General features: G+C 37.6%; 1 protein-coding gene across 5 annotated transcripts in view; it reads right to left on the reverse strand.

Annotated features, from left to right (window-relative positions):
• The window catches only part of SEMA5A (semaphorin 5A), a 348,842-nt gene that overhangs the window by 67,690 nt on the left and 265,050 nt on the right, over positions 1–16,102 (reverse strand). For all 5 annotated transcript variants that reach the window (XM_074899498.1, XM_074899502.1, XM_074899501.1 and 2 more), the window contains 2 exons: positions 15,049–15,192; positions 7,411–7,558 (listed from right to left, as the gene is read on the reverse strand). In XM_074899498.1, coding sequence (XP_074755599.1) covers positions 7,411–7,558; positions 15,049–15,192 — 292 coding nt within the window. The remainder of the gene's footprint in view (positions 1–7,410; positions 7,559–15,048; positions 15,193–16,102) is intronic.

Genomic DNA, 16,102 nt, shown 5'->3' on the forward strand with positions numbered 1-16,102 from the left:
GGTATCATCATAAAGAACAATGTCAGAAAAGTATAAAGTGATCTATACTGGTAATATCTTAAGGGATTACATTCCACTTTGCATTTACATTGAAATTATTTTTTATCCTGAAGTTGTTCAGCAGTTTGAAAATCAGAGATTGGGTGAAACAGCTTGTCTCTACCTCCATCAATTTTTTCCTTTCCTTGAACTTGGATATGAAGCTTGCTATATTTTTTTTTTCCCCTGTAAGAACAAAACAAATTAAAACAAAAATACTATTAAATACAGCTCAAGTCTTTCCAGTACTCCAGGACAGGCATTACTTTTTTCTTCCTTCTTCCTTCCAAATTAGTGGTCTGTATAAGTCCGTTACATTTACCACTTACAAATTGGTGCATTTCTATAGTGCAGTAATTACTATGACCAGCTGTCATACTTCTGAGTTTTAGCCAGGTGCTTTCAGGAGTCAAGATGGATTATTCTGCATATGGAAAATTGCCTACATAGTTTTTCTCTTATTTCTTACCTTCCCTTTGGCACCCAAGACTGGTTGCAACTGAACAAAGGACTCTTACTGAGCTGACCCAGGACTCTAAGGCAGTACAGAAAATACTAGATGGGCTACTAGATGACTATCTGGTAATCTGCTCCCATGATTGCTAGATGAAAAATAGGAAGAAACTTCCTCCCAGAACAGATTGGTAGAAAGACTGGGTATTATATCTGTTGTTCTTTTTTTTTTTTTTTTTTTTTTTTTGGCTTAAATTCCCCCAAAATACATTTCAATTGACACAAAATTATGCATTTTCTGAGTCTGCTGAAATCTCCCTGTATTTTTTTTTACAGTTCTCCATGTTTATGTCAGTTCTGATTTCATGGAAGTACTACTTATGTATCAAATAAAGGTAAGCTACACATACTAAGTAGATCCATAAGCACTGCAACTAATGAACCCTGATTTCCTGTAAGTTTGTCTTTCAAGTCTTTTAAATTTTTCCTCCTTTCCTTTCTCCTTCCCATATCTCCTGCCAGTAGGACTTAGCAGTCCTACTCGTAAAAATTAAAAGACATGTGGTGGCTAGTCACAAGCTACGTGTCCTAACATGTACACCCATTGACCAGCACCTGATGCCATATGGACCAAATAAAGGACTCAGTAAGAATACCTGAGAGACTACAGTATGATCCTGTAAGCCTCATTACTTGATGAAACTAAGGTAAAAACCATGCCACCTACATTTTGTTTTGATTTTCAGTGTTTAATGACAGAGTTTAGGGTTACTTTCCACAGACAACTGAATGTTCTAGGTCCACAGCAATGAAAAAAATCTCAGGCTGGATAAACATGAGTGACCAGGAAATATTCTCCAGCTTCCGTATCACTCATTAACTCATTCTAGAATTAATGCAGCACAAAACCACAGCACCCAACATCCTTTCTTCCTAAATACCTCTCTCCTTTTCATTCCTTTTCAAAAACCAGCCAAGTCAAAGGGAAGTAGGAGTTCACGTCCTGTAATGCTGAGACCTTGAGCCCAGTGCCGTGCCTGTTGAATGAAGGACTTTTCATATATTTCTGCTTTTTGTGGTTATCAGATGCAGTAATGATCACAATTCAAAAACACAGCCTCACATAGATAGGTGTAAGTTATGCCACCTAGGTAACAATAACAAAGACCACCTCTACAGCATGGGAGTCGCCAAAAACTGCAACAAATAGCAATACCTGTGGCAGGACACACTCTGGTGAGCTGGGTGCTTTAGGAAACTGTGTGGCAAATTCTGCATGTAGCAAACAGGGTTTCCTATCTCTGACCCACACCATGCCCTAAGTGGATGAAGGCACTTGGCTATCACCTGACCTTGAGGGACACATTAGCTGTTCCCTACATCCAAAAGCCTGAGAAAGCTCATGCAGTTACAGTAAAATTTGTTTCCTATGGGGTTTTTTGTAAATAAGATTTGGACTTGTGAATCAAACACACATCATCTGTACCACAGGTACACATGTCCAAGACAAAGCTCCTGAATGTGAGAATACTCACTTTAGAGAACACTTCTAATTAGATTTGAAAGAGATTTCACATCAACTGGCATTGGTCGACAAAAGAAGTTACTGTACATGACTTGGAAGTCCCTGAAAGCACCTACTATAAGAACCTCAGAACAGGACTGCCATCAGTGTCAACTGTCACAGGTTGAACTGAATTGCTTGAAGTGGAGTAGGGACAGTTTTCCACCAGCTGAAATTTCTCAGCTTTAAATTATTTTTAAAATTACATGCTTCTCAAAAAATGGATGCTTCACAATGCTCTGTTTTAAGCAAGGAAGCAAACAGCTTGCAGTTTAGCCTCTTTTTTGGAATTAAATAAATCAAACAGCAAAATGATCACTGGATGTGTAGCTAAAGACTACCTTAAACACCTCACATTTGGATATATATGCACACCAGTTCAACCATGACTATGCATGCCAAGGCGATAATTCACTTCACTGACAAAGTTGAGCACCACGTGTACCATTAATCAATATTTGTTAGCATTTTCTGAAACTATTTCTCGTGATTTTGATTTTGTTTAGTTTTACCCTCTTTAATTAACTGGCATTGCTTATAAGTGCAATAGCATGTGCAGGATGAAAGAAAACAGATAATATTAAATGGATTTTACATTATAGACAGAAAAAAAGGATAGGAAAAGGAAAAAAGTAGGCAAATATATAAAATTACAAGTTTTTCTACCTCATGCTTCTGAGAATATGCTTTCTGATTTTGCAATAGATGATTAATTATTTTATTTTTCTTTAAGTCAAAGAGGTCAAATGGAAACTTAAAAAACTATCATAAAAACTGTAATAATAATCTTATTTTCTGGTCCCTTTTCTCTGGACTAGTCATTTAGAGGTTGTTTTGTGAGATGTCAGGTATTTTAAAGGCATTTATTTTTTGATGGACAAATTACTTCTGAAAATTTTTCATCTTCAAATTCCTTTTAAAAATTGAATGAAAGAAAAACATTTCTGACATTTGTTCTTCCAAGACTTTTTTTTCGTCTTGTGTGATAACAGAAACTTTAGAATACAGAGTTTTTCTTCCCAAAGTTTTGTGTTCAGCATACTTCCAAAACACTGAAATAATAGTAACAGTAGTAACAATAATAATAGTAATAATAATAATAATAATAATAATAATAATAATAATAATAATAAAAGAAGAATGCAACACTAGCAGCTATGTCTAAGAAACAAATAAAATTGTTACTTTTTTTTTATTCCACAGCCAAACCCATCTTGCTTTGTTTTGGTGTATGGAAATAGTCTTGGTATATGAAAAAAACTTCCAGTTTCCCAAGACAAAACCTAAAATTAATGCACGTTATCACGACTGAAATGAGAGCACAGACAAATATATGTAAAGTATGTCACCCAACTTAAGCCTCAAACTAGATTTCTTATTCTAGCTATAATTCTTAAAAAAAGTTATTTTTTATTACTGGCCTGAGGCAAATTCAACTGAGATTATTCTTCTTGGGGGAAAAGAACCATTTTCTGAAGGAAATGTACAATTTATCTGAGTATGCTGTAAAATCTGAAGATATTTGTCCTCTGAGTCATATTAGCAAGTCCACAGAATTCCACAGTTCCAACTCTAGTGCATGTATCACAGGAATACATGAGAGCAATATCTGGTTTGTGATCTACTTAAACTTTCTATTACCAGATTTTAGCTGCTCTTAAATTTGGCCATAACAGTCCTATCTCTTATTAGACAATTTCAAGCATTCTTTACTAACTTTGATTAACATGAAGACTTTGACAGGTCCTTATGGCTCCAGATTTTCATTTCAAGATTCATCTTTTTGACCTTTAAGAGCCTCTGTGGTCTAATTCTCCTATGTCTTAACAATTTATGATTTTCTATATTCAGTGTAAATTCTTTCAGTCCTAAGTCTCTGGCCATCTACTTTCATGTATTGAGTGCAGTTCAAGGAGATGCATTTTTATTATATTACATTTTAATTTGGAGTATTTATATGCATCAAAATATTCATTATTATCATCACTATGATTTAATACGATGTTCAGTTTGCAATAATTACAGGAAGTCTTAATAAAAAATATTCAAGTGTCTTGGTTGATTTCTGCTATAAGACCAATAAAGCCAGAGAACCAACTGATGGGAAACATGCAAAAAGTAAACACAGGGAGTAGCTGCCTGCTGTGATATTACAGACTAAGAGCAATACAACCAAACTAAAAGGAAGGAAAGATGCTCAGTAAAAATTATGTGGTACAAATTATTAGGTGGATGCAGACAACAGCTATGAATATGGTAAAAGCTGCAAAATGCGATTGTGATAGGCCATACCATAGTCTTAACAGCCTGGTTGCAGACTGGAAAACAGAAAAGGTAGTTTCTGACATAAAATCTGGTCCCCTTATACTGCTGGCAAAGAAGCTGCAAGACTTCCTTTCTTAAGCCTTATAAAAACATTTGTTGTTGTTTTTCTCCCCCAACCCCCCACTGAAAAAAGGTTCTAAAACCAAAGATTTGGCATAGCTGAAAGGGGTCCCAAGACAGCATTTAATCCAACCTACAGCTCTGATGTGTCAAAAATTGCTTTTCTAGATGAAATGAAGGCTATCACAGTTATTATCTTCTTAAATAATATGTTCTCCAGTCCTCTATATACACGTTTTCCTTTCCCACTTTTTACGAATACAGGTCTTGACTTTACAGACCACAGACTCTGAACTATACAGCTGCAGAAGGCCTATGGCAACACATGCTGTTCAAACACTGGGAAAGTTTCCCAGAGCTCATCCACACTGAAGGCAAATAAGAAACCTGGAGAGGCTCCTTTTAGATTAAAGCTATCATCTAATGGTTGAAAGAGAGAACTGGGCATTTTAAGTTCCTGAGCCTTTTCTCAGCTATACCTTTAATTCACTTGGTGAAAGTTTGGTTCCTAAAACCTTTAAGTCCATACCAGATATCCAGTAGACAGAGTAGATTACTACCACTTGCAACTTTTCCCAAGATTATTTAGCTTTCCAACTGCTCTGAGATACTCAGAATAAATGGTTTTAAAAACAAATTAACTTCAGTAAATATCTTTCATCACTCAATGTTAGTATCACTACAGCTGGTAAAGATGGAAATCCTTATTCATTAAGATTTTCTTAATATATATATTTTACCCGTGCGACAATTAAAAGAAGGCATAAAAATATTTCAGGTTGCTCTTTCCTACATTAATGAAACAAACTCTTAGAAGAAATAAAGTACTTTCTTTGTCAGTTACACTTATTGACAAGGTCCTACAACAGTTGCAAAACTTTTGACTCAAGACAGATAACTTCCACATTCAAATTCACTGAAACTTGAACAGAACACAGACTTTATACCCAAGTCCTTTGTCTTGCAACACCAGGGTTTATAGAGGATTTCTACCTTAGGCTGGTTTCCATTGGTGCCTAAGTATTAGCAAGACAACTATGTACTCTAAAGCTAAGCTAAGCTTTTTTGAAACCATCAACATAATAATTTTCTAATTAATAAAAAAATCCCAAAATCATTTCCATAGCTGAACTGGTAACTATTTTGTAACGCAGCAGAGACAATGAGCTAATAAATTACAAATCCCAGTAATATTAATCTCAAATCAGTTATAATTAAGACATTTTGACACTACAGGTTTTCCTGCTATCCTCATGGATCTTCCAAGAAAATTAGAGCAATGTATTTTTCATTTCAGATGGTGGGAAGATTCTGTGCAAAACAAAATACTGCTTTATTTCACAAACATTAGTATGGGATAAACAGGGATGACTGAGACAGAAAACCTTCAGATCGTGCTCTTTTCTGTGCTAGTCAAGAAGGTTTAACAGTAGATCTAGACCATATGTCTGCTTTTTTGTCTACCATCAGGGGGAGATAAAAATTTTGGAAAACTTGGTATAACTCTAAGTTATTAGGTCAATTCTTAAAGTTCAACTGAAAGACAAGAACAAAGCTGATGCATGCTTTCAATCTACTGAAAATGCAGTTCTACCAACAGGATAAATGTTAAAAAGAGAAAAAATGCTGGGAAAATGCACACAAAACCTTTAAATTGGAAAAAGGTAATAAATTATCCTTTCTTTAGTATTGATTTACTGCCCGTCTAACAAATAGACCACAGATGATGACAAACCTCAGAATTAAGTTTACTCTCTGAAATGAAGGCATGCAAAAATTGGTTTAATATGTAAAAAAAAAAAAATTTTTTTTCTTCTACCTCTTTAATATTTTGGAACAAAATGGAGTACATGTTTCTCAGTGTGCAACACTAGGCTTGGCCATTAAGCACAACTTGGCTAAAACCAAACTCTCATTTTTTTCTTTGAGCTGTGCTCATTCTTGGTCACTGGGGAGATTAACACCACCATTCGTCATTCACCAGCATAATCTGTCTTCTGCAGTTTTGGCCACTTCAAATTTTCATCCAGGTTATGCTTTTTACATAGTAGTCCACTCAGTGACAGTCCACCACTAGAATTCAAATTATCGTGGAACAGCACCCCAAGGTTTGTCTTCTGATATTCACCTACACTTGCTAAGACTTTGCTTCAGCTGCCCATTGTCCTGCATCAATATTCCTTCTTCTGTCTCTGACAGTGCTAACCAGTCAGGAATGCTCACACCGAGGTTATCTTCCCAGTGCACTGCAATGAATGTGTCACCCTGCTCTCCACATGTCTGTGATACATTTCTCTCCTTCACTCATATACTGCTATGTATTCACCTTCAAAAAACCAATGTCCCATTTTGATGTTCCCATCCCACAAAACCTACCACCTATATTTGTTCAGATATAAGAAAAAGCCTCTATATGCTTTCCCATGTGTTTCTCTTTATAAATTTGGTATCCATAAAGGATTTCTGTTCATTCAAAATGGTCTCACTGTAGCTTCAAAGCCTGACAGCTGCTAAGCTGCTGCCGTGCTAAGATCACTATTGTTATTCAAGTTTACTTCAGCGCTTCCTGGTGGTTCCATGTATTCACTTATTGACTCCTTATGTATTTAGATTTTAAACTTATCTTTTTCTATGCTGTACAGGACCTGATACTCTGGAATCCTGGGTTCATAGCTAGAGTTCCTATTGATAATAAAAACCATCATAAAACTGCCAAGGACACATCCACACCTGCACCAACCTTGCCTCAGGAAGCTCATATTCAAGATGATATTGTGAAAAAGCTGAATTATATATACTTCTGACTGATAAACTGTGTGAATTTCATCACACACAAGTAACACAAACACACTCTAGTGCCTCATGTTAGGGTAGAGCATACAAACATACACAGATACCCTATGGACATAGAGACATCCATGGCATATGGCCCTAGACATTTGCTGAAGGGAAAGATGAGAATTACTTACCACACTGCAGCCAGGACAGTCAGGACCATTTTCACATATCCTACGCCGTGCCTGGATCCCCCCTCCACACTGAGCAGTGCAGCGTTCCCATGGACCCCAGCCTGTCCAAAACACATGAGGGGGGCACAACAAATGCTCATTGCAGTACCTGTGAGAAAAGGCAAACATGGAGGCAAAGAATCTGTTTAGAACCAAGGCAAGACCTTCTCCCAAAGTCCTTCATTTTCATTATTCAGGTAGATGTTTGTACAGGGAAATATTTTACACAAAGGGCCCCTCTCTATTCACAAAGCACTGAACTAACAGTTGTCACACTGCACAGTGTTCAAACGCTTGAGATTTTTTGTTAGGCCGTAATTGTGTGGGTGAAGCATTTGTTTGCTTTACTCGGTGCTTTTACACAATCCATGTGATACAACAATGTTATTGTACTGTGAGCACGTAAGCAAGGTTGACAATTACTTTATTAAAAACAGTTGTGGCTATACATCTGGGGCAGAAATGAGACAACAGAATGGAAGACAACCATTTACTGCAAGCAGCCTTTTATCAGTCTCCAGCTAAGCGTTGGTTAGAATCCATCTCTCTCCTCTTCAGAGGGCTAAACTTGCTTTTTTGCTTTCTACAGTGTCTCCTCTTTTATGGGTAAAATAAAAGCTAAAACTTGATTCTAGTCATAAAGAACTGTACTGTTTTCACGTTATTACTTTATCTTTTAAAGGTGTTTTTAGCTATTATAATCTTTGAAGGATTTCCCAGTGGGCTGCAAACTGATTCAGCAGCCTACCAGGTTCTTCAGGGAATCAAGAATATTTTACTACTGAGCTGTAATTATTGTAACAAGATATTCAGATATGTGGGAGTGTCACAACTTTTAGCGATTTTTAAACATTTTTTGCAAAAACCTAAGATTATGGATTTTTTAAGTGTGCCATCCAATAACACTAGCTGTAGCATATGTTGCTTAGTAAGGGTCCTCCACACAGGTCCAAAGGATTTGGGCTACCAGCAAGTGTGACAGGGGCTCTTAAAGAGACCAAGCTGTTATTTCAGATAAAGGAAAGCCATGACAGATATTCAGAAAACAGATGATCCTGAAGGACTGCTCTCATATTTTATGGATGTGGCTAAGTGGCTCTTGTTCCAACTACTGACTGTCCTTAACAAACAAACCAATCTGTTACAATATTTCTGCATTTTTTATACCAGCCATCTAAAAATCCACTGTCTTCTTGCCCTTCTAACAAGTTTCCATTACTCTGCACTCTCCTGCAAAGGAAACAGAGTCCAATACTTCAGTAATTAATTTTCTACGAAAAGAGAAATGGCAGTATAAACAAAAATAACCATAACTACTTTTTCTTTTTTTTTTCTTTTCTCAGAATGCCCCAAGATCCTTAAGCTCTAATTCTTCCTTACCAAGGAATATGCAAATTCAGAGTTCCATGGGAAAAAAATGTTTTTTGCATATGTTGTATAATACAGTAGCCTTATTACATATGCTGGAGTCTATGATTCTGAATTTGTCCCTAGGCCTGAGCAACTCCATCAAAATTTAAAAGCTTGGGCATGGGGCAAATAAGGTAGTGACATTTAATTTTGTGTTTCTGTGTAGTTAAAGAAACTATTAACAGCTTGTATTGACCTTATCTGCTGTTTATCAGTAAACTGAGGAAAAAAACCCCAAACCCTCAATATTTATAAATCTGTTACCTCAGAACTCTACAGTGCATGATTTGAGCAAATGTTTTTCAAGAGTAGCTTATACATAAACTACTTTTTTTTTTTTCCCTCCTGCATGTTCAATACCTTCAATTCACAGTTCACATTATGCCATCACTAAAGATGCATAGGAATGTTCAGTGCCTGGACATTCTTCCCCCCAAACTCCAACAACTGCACACATTGCACACATTTTTTATCACATGCAGTCATTTATGTGACTCTTTGTGATAGTTTGTCTCTGTGATCATTAGTTGAGAATGTGTACCCAATGAAACATATAGGTACCATCACTATTTATTTCATCAAATGAGTACCTATTTTGCATAAATTCATTAGTTCTTAATGGAGATGTGCTAAGTTAATATTGCACATAGGATAAAGCAAGTCTGCCATGAAGTTGACAATTGCTGATATTCAGCCATGCAAGAGTAAAATTAAGGGTGGGACTCATCTTGCCTTAAAATATAGGCATTTACACTGTAGCTGTCTATAAATGAAGTAGTCATCTAAACTCGATCAACAGTTTATGGAGAGAAACAGTCCTTTTAAAACATATTTCTGTCACACTAATACAAATGTCTAATGTGGATCATACAAACATGATCCTCAATATACTGATTTCTCTCCATTGATTCTAAAGGCTGTGTGGAGTCAGACATCTAAGCTCCCATTACAGCCAACGAAAATGTTATCAGTACAAGCTAAGGAGACTAGCATGAATAAATGGTCACAATTTAGGAATATACAGTAGAAGGAGAAAAATCACTCTTCTCCACAGCCTGTATTGATTAGATTTCTACAGACTGTAGAAATCTGAAGTGGAAGTTCAGAAAACTGTCTCACACAGAAGCACTCACATTTGTGGACACCTGAAGTTAGGTGTGACAAATCTCACTTAGATGAGACTCATCACACAGTGCCTCTTCTAGTGTCAATGTGCCCTAGCACCTGCTCTCTTACTTAAGCAGAAAAGAAATTTAACAACTAACACAGTAAGCACTTCAAAGGTTGGCAATTCTGTTAACCAACACCAAAGACGCAGTTGAAACCACAAGATGAAACTGAAAAAAGCACTAAAACGTCTATGCACGCTGCTTAACTTTAATTTAGGACATTTTTTTTTTTTTTTTAAAAAAAGTCAACAACAGAGTGAGTGTCAATTTTTCCCTTTTCTCAGGAAAAGAAAAAAAAATACAGCATACAAGTAGAATCTTATTTTCATTTCAGACAGTTGGTCTCTGAAAACATCAGGTATGTTTTCACAGCTAGAGACATCCTTGCAACTGATCTTTGAGAGCTGTGCTACAGCATGGGGCTTTGAGCCAAGTTTCATTATATCTCTTCTTGGCTGCATTTCAAGTCACTCAGTAACCCTTTTTCCCTTTTGCTCTTTCTTCCCCTCTTAATTTTGTTCTCAGGACCCCCAGGGCTAACATTTTACAGTAATTCAACAAAACATGCAATGCAAAAAACTTGAATCTGTGAAACCAATGCCCTCTCCCCTAATCTAACTGCAATGAGGTCAGAAGAGAGAACAGCCTAGAGAAATGTGGGTTTTGTACAGTGACCCTTCCCATTCCCCCTTGCAGTGAATCCAAGTTCAGTGCCCTAATAAAAGAATTGCCATACGGGGGAAAGGAGAACATCCCCTGTCCAGTTGTGTCCACAACCACTAGTTCCTACAGTAATTTAAAAATTTTTGTTCTGTACAATTCCAGTACAGCTGGAATTACTATATTTGTTGTTATGAAGATCTCAACCTTTAGTAAAACATCAATTTATTTCAGTGTTGCCATGCAGCACTGAGTACCACAGGCTAACTGCATGACAGTTACAAATGTGTATTTTTTATTCCACAAAAAGGTGTTATTTAATTTAAACACATAATTCTTGATTTTGAACTGTCTTACACTAGTTTGTATTTAAGAAAAACAAACTAACCTTTATCACTGTCTGCCCATTCCTATGCAATATATTGTTATGTGGTGGGTACTTGTGCTTACCAGCTGGTGACTTACTGGGAAGCACAGACTACAGAGGTTGATGGGAATGCTAGATCCCTTTAATTGAAGGCAGACACACAACACACATGCATTACTGGATTGAGACCGCTGAATTGACAGAAATCCCCACCCAAAAGACTGTTGAAGGTGGTAAGGGCCAGGGCGTGTGCTCCCAGGGGTTTCTGTGGAAGAAGAGGAGGGAGCAGAGAAAGCAAGGGGGATGGGAGCACACACTTCCCAGCAGACAAGACAGGCATGAGAGTGCAAGCAAGCCCAAAGCCTTGTGGTGTCTGGCCTCTGCTGAAGGGGACCAAGCTTGTTCGCACTGTTTGGAAACAAGGACTGCTACACAAAGCAGGAACTTGACTCTCAGCAGTTCCTCCTTCTTGTGAAAACAAACCCAAAATCTCTGAATATCTGCTGAGGACTGTGTACAAAAAAAAAAAAAAAGTGGTAATATGTACTGCCCCTTATCTTCTTATACACCAAAAAATTTCCAGGACTTTCAAACATTTACTCCCCATCTGCAGCCAATTAATTTTTCTACTTCTGATTTGCCATGTTTTTCTTTTTTTCTTTCTTTTTTTTTTTTTTCTTCTATGTAATAAAAGATAATTACACTCACTAAAAACAATGGAATCTCATTCCAATATCCCTCATTTCTGCACAGATAGAAGGAAGACCAGTGGACTTAATGAGCCCATATCCACCGCATCTTCTACAGAAAGAAGAGGACAAATACTCAATTAAAAAGTCAAGACAGGATACTATAGACTCTATAAACTAAAACCTAGAGAGTTTTCCAGCAGCTTCAGTGATTATTTCTCATATGGGAAAACCCGGAAGTTTTTAACTCCCTAATGAATTCATAGGGATGTCTTCCATCTGTAGTCTTAACTATAAAATTATTTTATCTGATTAGCAAATTTTGTTAAAATACTATTTTTACTCCCTCTCCATATTCTAAGTGCACATCAGCTGCACTTTTGACCTATTTCTACAAGGCATATTTGTTTTGTGTATGAGCCTTTGCCATCCACTCACAACCGTTTTCCACCCCCACACCCCTTTAACAGCAGAGCATGAAACAGTTTAACCTATCTGCAACACTTTAAATTGGTAAATATTGCTACTGATTTCAAGGGAATGACGAGCAACCACAGAACCGCCAGACACATTAGCCATGATAACGTGATGGCTTTCATGAGGTAAAACAAACATAACCTAGACAAACATTTAGCTCTTAACACATGAACAAATACTCTTAAGCTGAATATGCATTCACATCTGCAGGTGAATTTACCTCAGCTATATGCTGCCTTTTCTGTGTTTGCTTTCTATGGAGTTACGCACTGGGCTTCTACTGAAATCACTTTGTCGAAAAGCTGTTTCAAAGTTTGGCACAATGTTGACTCTGGAAACTGAATCAGGTATTTACGCCACTGAATATGTGATGGTTCTATTTAGGCTCTGCCAGGGCCATTCAATCCCTGCCTGAGCTGTGCAAGAAGTGCTGGACCTTTGTCCTTGGCCCACTGTGAAGCCCCTTGGTCTAGACCTCAACATGTGGACTGGCTTCAGGCCTTGGTCCTGTCACTGTAGACCTACCTGGTGACCATTCAACCTGATCCTAGCCCTGGCCTGTGGCTTGGCTCCTCAGCTGGACCTCATACCTGCCTCATCACCATATCACCTATACTCTAGACTCTTCCTTGCATCTGGCCACAGTATCCAGGCTTGACCTGCTGGGTGTGGTGGGATGGGCCCCGGCCGGCAAGTTTCCCAGGAAAATCTGCTTTTTACAGCTCTGAAAAGATTTATTCAAGTACTTGGCCTGACAGTGACAAAAATCCTGGCATACAAGTGATGCCTCATTCCTCTAGCTGCTTTACAAATTATATGACAAAACTTCCTAAGATACCACACCTTCTGGAAATAAAACTTAAACGTACTTTAAAATCCCACTTTAATAGTATCAGCACACATCACAGATAACTTAAAAGAAAATCAGGGTAGAGGTAGGAAGGTCAGCTGTGAGCAAGCTAGTGAGAAGATGGTGCAGGGCCAGTGAGAATGAAGGGTGTTACAAGGAGACAGGAAACAGCGACAGAGGAACTATGAGAGAAAAAAGCATCCTGCAGTAAACTCAGACACATACATCCCAGATTGCTGCTGAACTGGATGAAGAGGGAAAGGACAAGTAACCTGCTGGCTATGAAAGCAAAGCAACATAAGCCTGCTGTTCCTTCAGAACAGTACATACCAAAATTCAATCCTTCTAGGCTGCTTTTATTTCAACTCATTGTAAGTATCACTTTCCAGTTTGTAATGGCTTTTTTTAGTGCACTCGTTGTCTTAATAGTGGACATTTTCTCCTATAATTATGGAAGTATTTCTCATGCTTTTTTGTAGTTCTTTGAAGCTCCTTATTGGACTTCCATTCCATGTTAAACTTAAGATGAACAATGACTACTAACAGTCATAGTCCATCACAAAAAAGTCTATCCAAACTAAATTTTTTTCTTCTATGTTCAGTCTCATTGTGTCTTGCCCTGGACTGACCTCTCAGTTAAAGAAAATAACTGTTATTCATGCTGGGACAGACCTATGTAACAGCAGCTATAATCTACATTTTCGTGGTGATGGCTTTTTGGTTGGGCAATCTGTTTTCAGAAAGCGATTCACAAAATAATGAAATGCTCTCCTCTGAAATGAAATGGTAAATATTCATGGCTCTGAAACAGCAAGAAGTGTTCACATGTACTGTGATACAGATCCTTTACAATTAGAGTTAGAAAGACCAGGTCCCTGATGATCTACTAATACATAAATATGTGATGCAACTTCCCTTCAATGGAATCTCTTCATCTGAAGAAATGCCAGAGTTGCTGTTTAATTAAATCCTTCACTGAAACTCATCTAAAGGTTACTGAATCTTGTTTTCATCCAACAGTAATATAGGATACTAAATCGTCCATACAGAAACACTGAGGTAAGCTGCAATGCATATTGAGAGGAAACATATCTGCATACGTATCTTGGAACAGATGACTACAGTACTCCAAATTCTCACACCAACACCAGTCTGCTGCTATCTAGCTTTTTGGCATGCCTCGGGAAACAACATAGTGCACCTAAGAGTTGCACTTTATCTGAATATATTCTAATCTGATTTAAAGAAATATTTCATTTCTGTTAAAATTCGTAACACAATTACATTAGGATGCATGTAAAATGGAATCAGAGGCCTGAACTTTACATTCTGAGCTAGTGTCAAAATACCCAGCTCAGTGTCAAAGCAGTAGATGGTGAAATCAAACTCTGAGCTGACTTGATCTGCTCAGGGGTTAATATATATATAAACAAATTTAAAAAAAAACCTCAAACCTTACTAAAGGATATTTGAGTTCAAGGTGTATTACGTTTATTGAATATAAAACAAAGCCCTTGCAACTTCCTTTCATGTTATACAGATGCTTAATTCATTTAAGACAGAAAAAAATGAACTCATGGCATCAGTAACATAGTGCTGTAACCTTACTATATTTTGCTCTGAATTCCAGGTCTTGAGGCTGGGCGAGTTACAATTCAAACACACTGCAATCAGTTTTCAAGGAAAATCAATTTTCAGGACTCAAGGGACAGCAGCACATTGCTTCAGCACAATTCTCTGGCACTACCAGGAGCTCTCAGCTGGCTCGAGAGGGATGCAGGTAAGTGAATGATGAAAGAACCACTGCAGACCCACAGCCTTGCTAATGGGAATACTGCTACCATGCAGCAGTGTAGTTAAAGAGAGAGTGAAAGGAAAGGAAAGAATAAAAAAAAAGACGGGTAAAGGAGAAAATGTCCTGTGGAATACAGCTGAGCAGAAGAAATTAAAACAGACAGTAGAAAAAAGGCAACTTGCCTCTCCTCACGATTTTGTCCCACACAGACGCGTCCTCCGTGTCGAGGGGTTGGGTTGCTGCAGGAACGCTGACGAACTTGAAAGCCTATTCCACAAGTGGTACTACAAGGTGACCAAGAAGTCCATGGTGTCCAGCCTCCATTTCTGGTAGAATAAAAAGCTCAGGCTCTGTCATCTGTTATACATAGCGAATGGCTGATTAGGTGTGACTGACAGCAGAATCTGGCCCATTAATATTTCTGTAGAAGTCATTAATACTGCATCGTGTGCCATTTCTTAAAGAATACTGAACTAAAATAAAGGTGCTCTGATCCTGCCATATTCCATGCTTTGTAATCAGTAACTGCTGATACGACCCCATTACACAAGAAGTACAAAGCTATGAAGCTATTTAGTTGCTTTCCGTCACTTTATTCTGGGTAAACTTCATCTGCAAACTCCTGTATCAAAGTTCTGGAGATAAATTTTAATTATGTATTGTTCCAATTATTATTTGTGGTCTTTTTTCAGGGAGATTAAAATGTCAAATTTTGCTACTTTTTCTGAAAGGAAAGTGATTGAAGCCTGAGAAAAAGGACACTCAGGAGAGACCTTGTCGTTCCCTAAAACTACCTGAAAGGAGGTTGTAGTGAGGTGGATGTCAGTCTCTTTTCCCAAGTAACAAGTGATAGGAGAAGGGGAAATGGCCTCAAGTTGCACCAACCAAGATTTAGATTGGATATTAGGCAAAATTTCTTCATCAAAAGGGTTGTCAAGCACTGGAACAGGCTACCCATGGAACTGGTTGAGTTACCATCCCTGGAGATATTTAAAAGATGTGGCGCTTAGGGACACGGTTTAGTGGTGGCATTGGCAGTATTAGGACTCAATGATCTTAAAGGTCTTTTCCAACATGAATGTTTCTATGATTCTGTGATTCTAAAGGAAAAAGAGTAATAAGTGTGAAAATGCATTAGTTGGCAATTTCATCAAGATACTCTCAGGTACTAATACCTTATTTGCGATGTGACAAAAAAAGTTAACAAAATTCATGGTACTGTACTCTGCATTTGTG

This window comes from Athene noctua, chromosome 2, assembly GCF_965140245.1.
Source record: "Athene noctua chromosome 2, bAthNoc1.hap1.1, whole genome shotgun sequence".
In the NCBI taxonomy this organism is placed as follows: domain Eukaryota; kingdom Metazoa; phylum Chordata; class Aves; order Strigiformes; family Strigidae; genus Athene; species Athene noctua.